This window comes from Aythya ferina (genome assembly GCF_964211825.1).
Source record: "Aythya ferina genome assembly, chromosome: 4".
NCBI classification, from domain to species: Eukaryota; Metazoa; Chordata; class Aves; order Anseriformes; family Anatidae; genus Aythya; species Aythya ferina.
In genome coordinates, this window is record NC_140300.1 from 32,073,896 (window position 1) to 32,086,726 (window position 12,831).

General features: G+C 40.3%; 1 protein-coding gene across 11 annotated transcripts in view; it reads right to left on the bottom strand.

The window, feature by feature from the left end:
• Positions 1–12,831, bottom strand: part of ARHGAP24 (Rho GTPase activating protein 24) — a 165,127-nt gene that overhangs the window by 9,220 nt on the left and 143,076 nt on the right. For all 11 annotated transcript variants that reach the window (XM_084518687.1, XM_084518680.1, XM_084518686.1 and 8 more), the window contains one exon: positions 12,034–12,241. In XM_084518687.1, coding sequence (XP_084374813.1) covers positions 12,034–12,241 — 208 coding nt within the window. The remainder of the gene's footprint in view (positions 1–12,033; positions 12,242–12,831) is intronic.

Genomic DNA, 12,831 nt, shown 5'->3' on the forward strand with positions numbered 1-12,831 from the left:
AGCAACCAGGCATTATATTTACACAGTGGGGATTATTCTCCTAGCAGAGGTGGCTCTAGCTCCCAAAACATCCCCAGCATGTCTCAGTTCCACTGTATCACTGCCTCCTTTGATAGGAGCATTAAGCAAGCAACTTCTAAAGACCAGATATTCTATGTGTTCAGTCCAAACTTCATCTGAATTACAGGTCTTTTCCTGGCATGCATTTTCTTCCTGTGGGCTCCCACAAGAAGACTACTCTGCCTTTCAGCTGTACCAGAAGAGAAACAGAAAACTTGGATATGCTCTGCACATACAACGGTAAATCCTTGGGAATGGAATTTTAGCTCCATCCTGTACAGAATAGGACAAACCACTGCAAGTCACTCAAATTCAGAACATGTCTGAATGCTAGAACAGCAGGTAACATTTTAGGGCTGGGTGTCAAAAAGCTAATATAACATGCTTTGTTGCAATTTCGTTTATGGAAATTTAAGTTCTTCTTGGATATATCTAGTAGCATTCTAGGCTCATTAGCAGGTGTGCTAAAAGTAAGAAGACATGACAAAGAACAAAACCACAGGTTAGGTATGCAATACTAGTTCCTTAAATCTTTCCATAGCATGTATGATAACATCAGGGTAACTTAGGAGTGGCTCTGTGAAAAGTATAGAAATAGATAAAAAAAATACAAATTTGCATAAAGAAATCTCTCTTTTGTTACTTCCAACTCCTCTGAATTTAGCTACTCAGGCATTTTTTAAAATCCATCCTTACTGGAATGTTCTACATGCTTTCCCTGGTTTGGGTAAGAAGTTGCACTGCAAGCTGAAACCGTTCCCTCTGACTTGTGAAGAGTTTGAAAAACAGATACTGAATTACACTGTCTTCATTCATAAGAATTAAGTAATGCACAGACATTTCTATGATGCACATCATTGTATATTTTCTTTTTTTCTTTGAGGACTCCACACTCAGAACTTTTTAACATTTGGAGTCTCACAGAGGGAACCACTGGAATTTGATGCACTTAATGATTAACATACCTCTAGCAAAGCTTATTTGGGAACGATCTCTATTAAAATTAGAATGGCTTTTACTAAGTTAAATCTTAACAACAATGATGGGAACAACCTTAGATTAACATGCTATGGTATGTGCAATCTAAGTCAAAACAGAAGAGCAGTGATAAGCGCTGTATGCATGTAAATGTTAACTACCACCACCACCCGCAAGAAGTAAATTCCCAGAAAACAATGCTATTTCAACCATGAAAAACTGCCAGCCAAAATTCCAAAACATGTATCAAAGTGCTTTCTAGAGAAAAATTACAAAGCATTAACTCAAATCTGCATTTTTTAAAGAAGGTGCAAATTCTAATCCCTGGGTTGCAACCCTGGACTGCAAACCTAGCCAGGCGTTGATCTAAACTGAGAATCCTGTGTTATTCATCCTACTTGGATACATATAAAACGTGTAAGAAACAGTATTATACATGAAACTAGATATAGCTGAACTATTTTATGAGATTTCAAATGCTAGCTCAGATTTGGCATTTATCCTTTGCCTTGTACCTTTCCCCAGTCCAGATGCAAACTAAAACCCTCTTCTTGACATCTTGATAAGCAAAACTCATTACCAACCACACAGCCCAGAGTCTTAAAACACAGACCCTTTTCTCCTCTCATGTACTTGCTTACATGTCTTTTTGTTGTTATTGGGCCTGGTGTTCGGAGCACACACATGGCATGCATGTCCCCAGCAGTTCTCACTATTCATCCTTACCCAAGACGCAGATCATCCATAGAGCTCTTGAGTTTCCTAAGTTTGTTGGTGTATCACGAAAGCAAAAAGCAAATACAGAGGAAAATATGTTTGCTATTCAGACTGTGAAGGAGAGCAGCAGTTGCAGAGAGCAGATGAGAACTGGCAGCTTTAATACAGTGCCCTACACTGCAGCATGAAAGGGAAGGGAACACAGGCTGTGATAATCTGCAAAGAACTGAACTCCAATTGCTCTGCATTTTTGGTCTTTCTCAAGATTCTTCTTCTTATTTATCTTTAGCAAACAGGGTAACTTCCCAGGCCTTGCTGAAGAGCTGAATCATATCTTTCCAGGGATTATTTGCATTAAACTACAGTGGTCCTTTGAAAATACAAGATTCAAATGGACAGAGTGAGAAAAATTACCAAAGAACTATCAAAAACTGATCCATACGTCTCCCCGAAGAAGCAACAGCATCTTCTTTCTATTGCAAGGACCACACTTTGGGTAGTACCTTAGTATAATTTCCACACCAGTCCCTTAGTGTGAAGTAAAATACTTGTTCCTTGAGGGCACAGCTGATGGGGGGAAAAAAAAGGGCTTGTGAAACAACAAAAAAAGCAGCCCAACACTGTGCAGTTTATGAATTTTCACGTTTCAGTATTCAGCACTGGCAGAGTAAGGTCCCAGTTTAGCAGACGGGGACATCTTTGCAATCTTTTAAGTTACAGACCAGTAAGGCAATACCGCAGACTGCCACAGGATGGTGCGATTACAAAGTAAGAAGATCTAAATGGTTGAGTTAGATTTTCCCCTGACTATACTGAAGCACTGCTTGGGACTTAATCTATCTATACAGAAATTACCATGCATACGTTGGCAGTATAAACAAACACATATATATACACACATACTGCCTGTTAATCTTTTTAAAAGAGCTCGGTTTTTTAATTATATTAAAGTGGTAGTTAGAAGCAAGCAACTTTCTTCTTTCTTTGCAAGCAACTTTCTTCTTTCATTGTTACATATTGATATAAAAATGTCAAATAATGCAAGTAGAAGAGCACTTCATATAGTCTCAGTATGTTTAGACCTTGCAATCCAGTATTAGTTTTTCATGCAGTGTTTTAAAATGCAGAGGTAAACTTAAAAACATCAGACTACAGCATGAATCCGTCTGTTTTTTAGGCGTTTCAACCCACAAATACCCTCAAGCCAACTTCAGCCACAGAGGCCAGCTGTGAGTTTCAAAGGAGTTTTCCACTCCAAGCTCTCTTGAGGATCGGGAGCACTTATTTCCATTTCCTGTTTGCAGCACTGTATGTTGTATCTATCCACAGTCTAAGTCAGCCATCAGTAATTACATGCCTACCTTGAGGACATTTGTGTAATCGGTAGTCCATGGATCTTTTCAGGGCCTGTGCAGGGCCTTTTCCTCAGGGACTTTTTCAAGCTACAACTGATCAGTTTCAGAAAAGACAGCATTGCTCTCTTCAGTCTTGGACTTGCTTACATCCTAGACCCATTACAGCTCCAGACACTTAATAATTATACCTATCTTGACAGTTCTTTTGCAGTGTGACATCGTAATATCAAAAGGTTTAATCATTACACATTCATAATTAACATGATTAAAAGTATTTATTAACAAGTTTTGAAGTACAGAATGTCAGTTCCAGAAGAAAATCCTCCTTATTCTAAATTGGAACAATCCTCATTAAGTGAGGCAAACTTTTCCAAGTGCAGAATGAATGATTACAACCTTGAAATGGGAATGACAAAGCACAAAGTTGGAATGCAACACAAAAAGTAGCAGCAAGCTGAGAAACAGTCTATTTCAGCATCTTGTGCTAGGCTGAGGAAGATTACTTAACCACTAAAATGTTCATACTGCTTTACTGTTGATGCATTTGGAGGAGCATCCCCCACTCCAGCACTGTCCACGCAAAGGCATTACAAACACACACACACCACAGCCTCCCTGCAGCCATCAGAACACACATTGAAGCGCCCTTCGTCCAGACTTTGTCGTTGGTATCCCTCATGGCAGTGCTGTTTTGACAGCGTTTGCCTTTGTGATACCACAGGCGCTGTGGAAGTGGTTGTCAGATGGATTACACTGCCTGGGGATCTTCACCCTCTCCACCATAAATAAAAATTGCTGAAGCCCAGCAGGTCACCAGAAATCCCCACATAACCCTCACCCTCGGATAAGTGCACAGCGTGTTCAGAGAGCTGGAGTCAGCGCTTCAGAGTACACAGCCAACAGGCTCCTCGTAACTTTCAGAGAGGAAATAGGGCAGGGTCACATTACAAAAAGATAAATGCTACACCAAAAATAGCTCTGGCCCACGATGACACGTATACAGTTTGCATAAAGAACAAGCAGTAGGAAACAACAAGCTGTGAGGCTCTAATTAAATTCAGGAGTTCTGGTAATAAAACGAAGGAGAACAGTACGAACAGTTTGTGTATCAGTACATCCCTGAATTACCGGAATTGCATCTCTGTCCTTTAAAATATGTCACAGGTCTTAGTCCTGCAAACAGAGACTCTGTCACCAACATATCCTGAACCCATCCCAACACTTGGTGGCTGTGTCGCTGCTTAGCTGCATTTGGGCCTTGTAGAGAAGCTCTCCTGGACCAGTGCAGATGTCTTCCTGACACGGGAGGATGAGTTTGCAACTGGCTGCCAGTCTGCAGACAGCACATGATGCTAGAGTCCATGATAAACCAGTGCTGAAATACTCCAAGTGAGCAGCATTGAGAAGTATTACAAACATGAATAACTCTTTATTGAGAGAATGAGGCCACTGCTACTGCTGAGGAACCAGCACTCACAGGATGGCCAGACAAAGCCAGTGCTCAGTAATGTTAAGGCGACTCAGGAGTGATGCAACTGATATTGGAGTCAGGCTTTGGGCCAGAAATGCAAAGGTCAGGTCAATGCATAACATAATTGGTTGAACACTCTGTGCCATTTTTGTCCCCGTGTGTAGATACCTTCACTTTCCTCTATAATGTAGATACAGTACAAGCAGTACAGTGCGTAATCTAAGTGCCAGCTGAAATTTTGCCTACAACTTGTGAAACATGCATGAAAGCCTTTACCATCTTAGGCCCTGAGCTCTGTTCTCCTCTCCTTGCTGCCACAAGAGCCTGGCTCTACTTTAAGTACACTTCATAGAATCACCCAAATTATTTAGGTTGGAAGGGACATCCAGAGGTCATCTAGTCCAACCCCTGCGCAAAACAAGACCAGTTATGGCAGGTTGCTTAGTGCCTCATCTACTTGACTTCTGAGTATCTCCAAGGGTGGGGACTGTAAAAACTCCCTGAGTGCCTCTTCCACTATCTGGTCACACTCTTGCTGAAAAAAAAAAAAAAAAGAAAAAAAAAGAAAAAAGAAAAAAAAATCCCAATATATAATCAGAATTTCTCATGTTTCAGCAAGCACTGCAAAGAATACTAAGGATTGACAGACTATTTCCAAGTTAGACATCCACTTCAGGAGTTGTAACAGGAGCCAATTCATTCTAAAGCCTGATGCTTCAAGAAGAGCAATGAAGACAGCAGTTTAGGACAGAAAGAGACAGACTTTGTGGAAGGACATGAAAGATTACTTACGAAATATAGATCATTAAAAAGAGGTGGTGGGTGCTTTCTGAGGCCTAAAAAACAGATGGGTTCCTATCAGGAAACAATTAGCTGCCTCCAGCCAACATGCTGCCAAAATATCTAATCATTGCTAGGTTGTTCAAAGAGGCTGGTACGTTTCTGCAGAGATTTTGCAGGCATTCTACAAATATATAAAACTGGGTAAGCCCCACAAGTAAACTACCTCTTCTTGTTTATTGGAAGAGAAACCCACAAATCTGGCAAGCCGTATTGTATAAGGATGTGCTAAAACACTCCACATGCTTACAAAATGTCATCCTTTCCTAAAAACTTGCCATTGGTAGTGGAAAATGCCCTTTCTTGCCTTCTTAAATTAGAGCCCCACAGCAACAAGTGAAAAGCAGGTGTCTTCACAAAGGTTAAGGAGCAACTCCATTTCCAAAACTGAAATTCATGCAAAGCAACTACAAATTTTTGTTCACTGCCAATAACCAAAACCACACACTCCTACAGCAGGACACCAATTAAACGGATTTAATGACCCTTGCATCACACTAGAATATCTTTGTTAACGTGTATTTAATTGCTAGATTAGGCCTCTTAACTCATGCCATATGCAGAGGTAATTTCTGCTAGCTGGGTAGGAAGAGGGCCGGGGTTAGAACAGACTTGGAAGTGGCTCCAGATGCACAAGTGATGAGCAGGGTGTCATTTGTGAGGATCAGGGAAGGAAGCCTGGAACACCACAGGCACAAACGGATGGGAATTTACACAAGCTTAAGGCCATTTGTGTTGGCAGGAACTGGCTTTCTAGTAAAAACTTCATTTCACGTAAGTGCTTTGTGTAGGGATTACTGTGCTTTTTTCCCCTAGGAAAGGAATAAAGCCCCATTCTTGTGGGGAACTGTTTCTAAACAACTTCTTACACAGAGGATTGTATTTGGAAAATGAAGAAAATTCTTTAGTGATCTCCAAGTCCATGTCTACCTGTAGCCCTCACAGTGCCACAGCATACTGCATCCCCGAAAAGACAGCTCCCGTTGCATGAGACTGTAAAGGGAACTAGGCTGGCCTCCTAGATAGATTACTAAGTGCCAAGGCCTGTGCAGTGCCTAGAAGAGTGGTCCTTTCCTCTGCATTGCAGACCTCTGCTGGGGTTGGGGGGGATGCTGCCTAGCAGCAAGGAATGCCTTAATGATAATTAAAGGAACAACAAACAAAGGTCTGTCTTGTTCTCTTCCAGAACATCTTTCCATACACTACAATAATACTAACACATAACAAAGAACAAAAAGATAAAAGTATTTCAGTATTATGCTTTTAAATGTTGTATATAGTCGCCTTCTAAAACTCTGACAGCTTTCCTGGAAACTGCTAAGCCCTAAAACTGTGGAGGACCTTGATAGATCACTGCCTGAGGACTGAAAAAGTAAGGTTTTCTGCAAAGCACAATTACTTCCATGCTACAAAAACATTTGTTTTGCCAGGCTTTTCATTCAATTGTTGTACCTCGATTCAGAAAAGACATACATAACACACCATAATTACTCCACCGGGGACCAGAGTATTTCTTTATAGCTGTACGTTCTTCAGAGTCTCCCTTGTTTTGTCTGCTCAACAGTTTTAAAATACAATCAGTTGTCCTTATCAAGTTGCCTTTTCCAGCAATTTGGAAAATGCTGTCCCCATGTCCACTGTTCAGAGAAGTCTTGAATCTAGAACTGGCACACCTGCTTTCTCTCTTTCGCATCAGCATTGTAATTTTACACCAGGTCTGGAAGGCTGAGTGTCCCCACAGAGCCAGTGAGGGGGTGCCCATGCCCTGCTGTACATGAGGTTGGTGTTCTTGTGCCTTGCTACATTGCGGGGCTGCTTTAGTCCTAGAAGCAAAAAATCTCAGAAGCCCGAAGTGATAGCCTCGCTGTCTGAGCATGCTCAGGGAGACTGTGTCTTCGCTGTCTTCCCTCAGATACATGCACTCTTCATGGGCTTCAGGATATGTGCAGACACAGCCAGTGGAGAAGAATCCTCCCTAAAATCATTCAGTCAGGTCGATTTGGAGTTGAAAGTAATTTATGGTATGCTTTGAGGATGCCCTTGCAGAGGGAGGATGCAGGAACGATTGGTAGACAGTGCTGTTCTCTGTATATTGACTTGGGCATGTGGTCCTTCTGACACCAAGGATATTACCTCGTACCATCCTCATCATTCACCTATTTTTCTTTGACAATCCCAGTGATTAAATGTACAGAGATTAAATGTGCTAGTTCCATGCTCTGGATTGTTTGACTGTGGTGAATAATGGCTAATATTTGCCAGCCATCACATTCTGCCACTTACATATCCTTTTCTCAGCTGACAGCAACGGCGACTAGAGCAACAAGGAAAATTTTATCCTATCACCTACTGCCTTCTCTTTTAAAGGAATCTATACGCATGAGAGAATGGAAAAGGGATTTTGTTTTGCTAAATGTGCAAGTGTGTGCTTGCCTCTTCTCTTGTGCATATTCAAAAACGCAAGCAGGTAAACAATGCCATTCTAAACCCCAGCAAACTACTGGGCTGTATACATGTATATCAATTATAACAGTTTGAAATTCCACATACATAGATCAGTCACGTAAGTATTAATATCTTTTTCAGTGACACTTCAAATATTTTTTTCTCCCTGAGAAATCATAATTCTCATGTCTTCTGGCAATAACTGTGATGAACAGTAGAAGGAAAGAGATAATATAAAAAGAATAATCAAATTTTATGTGTAAAAATTGCAAAATGAACCCTTATTGCTATTTTCCTTATCCAGTGCCATATTTCCTATGCTAATTTTACAGAACAAATAGTCATAATCCACTTCGTATCTTTACAAACGTGTGATTTGTAATGCAGCTGAGGGACTTCAAATTTAAAATGTAAGCCACACAAGCAGAAAGAAACCTACCCCAAAGGCAAGCAAAATGGATTCCCTGGAGGCGACAATTCTACACAGAGATGGCAAATACCAGGGATATTTCAAATAGTAGTGAGCTCACGTGATTAACTAATTCCAGTGCTAGTTCCTCAAAGCAGATATCATAGGATGTGCATATAATACATACATACGGAGTGGGATATTATTTGATTTTTTTTTTAACTGTCATACACTTTTCATTATTCTTTTTTTTTTTTCCTTCATACAAAAGGCATCAGCATTTTTCTGCTTTTGCAGCTGTACCTCCCCTTTGCAAGACCACAAGAAATGTAAATGCTGATGTGCCAGTTTTCATAGCAGGTGGGATGTTGGATGTTTCAGATTGGATACAGGGTTTTGTCATTTTGCAAGTTTAAGAAATTTCAAATATTGGCTCCACTCTCACTGAATTGTGTACACAAAGCTCACAATTCTTAAGCAACGTTTTATTGACCACGACACCTATAAAATAAGACCAAGCTCAAATTAATATGTGAAGATTTTTTGCTATTTTCTGAATTGTCCTGGATTCACTGCATTTTTGTAACTGACCAGCAACAGCACATCTAGCTGCTAACTCACAGGAGCTACAATTTGTCAGATGTGTCTAATGTTTACAAAACATGGCTGGAATTTTTCTATCCTCTGCGCAAGGCTAGTTTGCTCCCTTAAAATGCATCGTGCTCTTCCTGTTTGCTTTCATTTGTCTTTGTCAAACGGGCACGGACAGGAGCACAGGAGGGGATAAGGGCAGTGTATCCACAGAACCGTGGACAGCAGCTACGCTCAAGGCCACTGCGCAAAAAAAAAGACATCTGTGCAACTGAACTCCATCTCCTAAAAATAGAGATTTAATATTAAAAGAGTACTAATCACAGCAGTAAAACCTTACCTTTCTTTTTTCTTTTGTTTCTACAAGTTGTGAATTGTACAGAATCAGCTAACAAAGCATAAGAATGGTTATTTTAATAATCTAATTTCTCACATAAACCCATACACCTGCATACCTACGCATTTCACGGTGACTTCATTTATTCTGAAGTCTTTGTTTCACCTACGTGTACTTACATGCAGAAAAAATGTCACTATGAAAAATGGCAAACTACTCAAACATCAGCTCTTTGTATTACTTCCAGCCCCAATGACAACAGCCAGTCTTTCTCCCAGTCCAAGCTGGTGACCCGGCACTGCTATGGAAGCGTGACCTGGCTTCTATTGTGTTTCTTGTCCCATCAACAAAACTGTCAGCTAAGCTCTAAATGCTCAATCGTTATTACTACTGATGTATGAGAAGGAGGGAATGTAAATTAATAATCAAAAAACAGGAGATTTTGCACTACCAGACTGGTGACTACAAATAGATAATTACAGAATAAACCCAGTGGATTTCAAACTCCATGACAAAAACTAAGCACAGCCCCCTCCCCTAACATACGCTCCTTTCTCTACAGCAACTTTTCAGCCTGTGGCCACTTTCCAGGAGCTCAGCTTGCCATGCCAGTTCCATCAAACCCAGAGAACATGCTGCTCTTCAGCACAAGGAAAAGAAAGGCTACCCAAAACCAAGGTAATATGCAGGTGTTCTTTCAACATTGTGAAATGAACTCCAAAGCATACAACTGAAACAAAAGATTGTAGGAAAAAAGTAGATGCCCAGTGGCAGAGGTGAGAGCAGAGATTAAATCTGCCTGACTTCTGGTCCATTTGCTACAGCAAAGTCACACATTACCTCCAAATTCAAATGTGAAAAAGTAACCAGAAAAAAAGGACCCTTCAAAAAAGGACACACAGGGATACAAAGCTGGTCTTCTATAAATTCTCAGCTTCAGAAGCAGAACTGCAGTACCAAAGACTGATAGCTAACTCCTGCTCATGTTTCTTTTTTGTTGTAGTGGCGATCATGTGCTTACTTCACAGCACTGGCGTTTAAACTCTCTTCTCCATTTCATCTGCTAAAGCTCAACCTGCGTGCCTGTTCCTGGGTCTCATTAGTGTGTGCTACAGACACTGTTAAATAACTTTGCAAAAATAATTTAAGCAGCTCATCTCTGGTCTCATTTGCTTTGAATAGATAGACCTTATGCACCTCTTTCAAGCTGCACGTCTCAGTGGGGTGTTCAGTACATCATCCTCCTGGGGCTTGGGGGCAGTCTGTTTCTTAAGCATTTCCTCCATGATCATTTGGCTTGCAGGCATTGAAAAAATAACCTTTGGTTTCATTTGCCCGTAGCATTTGCCCACTTGTACCTTTGGTAGAGATTGTGCCAGGAACATGACCAGCAATATTTAGCTAAATGTCAAAGAAAGGAAAAGATACCCAGCAGGTTCCCAATTACTGTAATTTTCTACATGGTTTTAGGTAAATTAGGCTGTATTTGAACAGTCTGTAAGCATGCTTCAAACGTTTACCAGGTAAGCTTATCACTGCCCAGAGTTTTCCAGCTCCACAAAACTGTTTTCTGGTCAGTCATCCTAACTATCACCTTCTGATGAGGAATTAATAAAACTCGTATGAAGAAAATCACTTTGCTTTTCCACACAATTATAAATTCTTGGCATTTCCTAAACTAAGCATCAGGACTTAGGAAACTGTTCAAGATAAAACAGACCACAGATGTCTGCCTTCTGTGCATCTGTGAAACACATACCTTCATACATATTAAATTTGCCTACTTCATAGAAGTAAGGAAGAAGAGGAGGTAAATGTTTTCCAGCAATCAGGTTCATATCATGGTATATTTTTGCACTAAAAATCAAGCTGTGCTTTCCTTCCCGTTACTTGGATTGCTATCAAAGGTCCCACAAAATAAATGTAGCCTGCCTCTTCCTCCTCCTAATTCAGATTAGAGCCCTGCTGGGAATGAAGGATCCCAAATCCATTTTGGAGGTGTATTTATGGGTATTACAGCACACATCGAGGACTACAATCCCCTAAACTGGAATTTCATTAACATCATACTAGCTCTTAATACGGAGTTTAATGCAGGCTTTGGGGCATTTGTAATCAACTGATTCTGTTTCTTTGACTGTATGCCTTCTGAATATACAAACTATTGCAGTTGTTGTTTCAGAAGAGCTGAACTTACCCAGAAGACTGATCTTACAGATTGAAGCCATCTACAGGTGTGTGAATAGGACTGGGTTTTTGGCCCATAAAACTCTTAATAGCTTTGCAAAATTATATCAATACTGGAACGCATCTTGGACCTGGACACTCAAAATCATTTGGGTTTATGATTACAGTCACAGCAGCCTTTGTTTTTTAAAGCAAGAGGCTCAAAATTATAAAAGATCACACAAAATCGGACTTCCCTTCCATTCAGTTTTATAGGTAACAGAACATATTGCAATTGGTGATAAGACAAATTCTTCCTTTATGGTACTGACTAAATCCCAGCACCAACACTGCATTTTGAGTTATACCAAGATCAAGGAAATCCAGATATTTCTGATTAAGCCAAACCATTAATGATACATTTCCTAACCAGCATTTCATAAATGGAACTCCTCCAGAAATGCTTTGAAACCAGACATCAAAGTCAGAAAAAAAAATAAAATGTTACAGTGATAATAGGAAACATGCAGGAAAAAAAAGCACAAAAGCATTCATTCTATCGCCGCTGCCACGTGTCTTACAGCACCTTGGGTCTGCCAGAACAGCAGACTGCTTTGTGTCCTACCTAGGCTTCAGGGCGTGGGGGACAGCTGGAGGATTTTACCTGTCAAAAGAAGGCTTCTCTCCACAGTCAAACGCATCCTGCAACTCCTTGACAAGGTTAGCCTGCCCAGGCAGCCGAAAAAGGCCTTCTTCTTTCAGCCCCCGCTGCCGGATAAAATCCACACACTGCTCCACCAGCATAGGAGCCAGGCGGTTCCCATATCGCTTTTCGTATCGGACAGTGTCTTCTAGTTTCTGGCCAAAAATACCTACATAAAAGAGAGATGTGACATGGTTGTGATTCTCAAAAACATACAAGGAGCCTGTGTCTTTCACTGCAACCCATGCAATCTACAGGTCACTTCAATGCATGGACAATTAATGCACCCCTTTCTTAAGGATAAATTGCTGCGTCTCACGTCTGATGCTGTCATGATGCTGTCAGACATAAATGTGATGATGACATATTATACAACAGTGCTCTAAAATACTCTTTAAAAAAAAAATAAAAATAAATTTGAAGTGACTTTTCAGACCAAAAGCACAAAACACAGAGAAATATTACAAATAGCATTTTCTGTCAACAAACCTTCTGATTCAAAAGTGATGTACATCTCCATTTTCTTAGCTTGTGCCTAATGATGCGTATAAAATTAGGTAGTTTCTGTATGAGTTTTAATTACATATAAATGTTACCTTTACACACGGAACACAGATAAATATAACTCAGGATTTGGTTCATACTAAACCAAACAATTAATTGCATTTCACAACATAAGCAAAGACCTGTCCTACAATTTATTACCAGCTGCATTATCACTTTAGGAACAATAAATTGTGTGTACAAAAAAAAGATCAC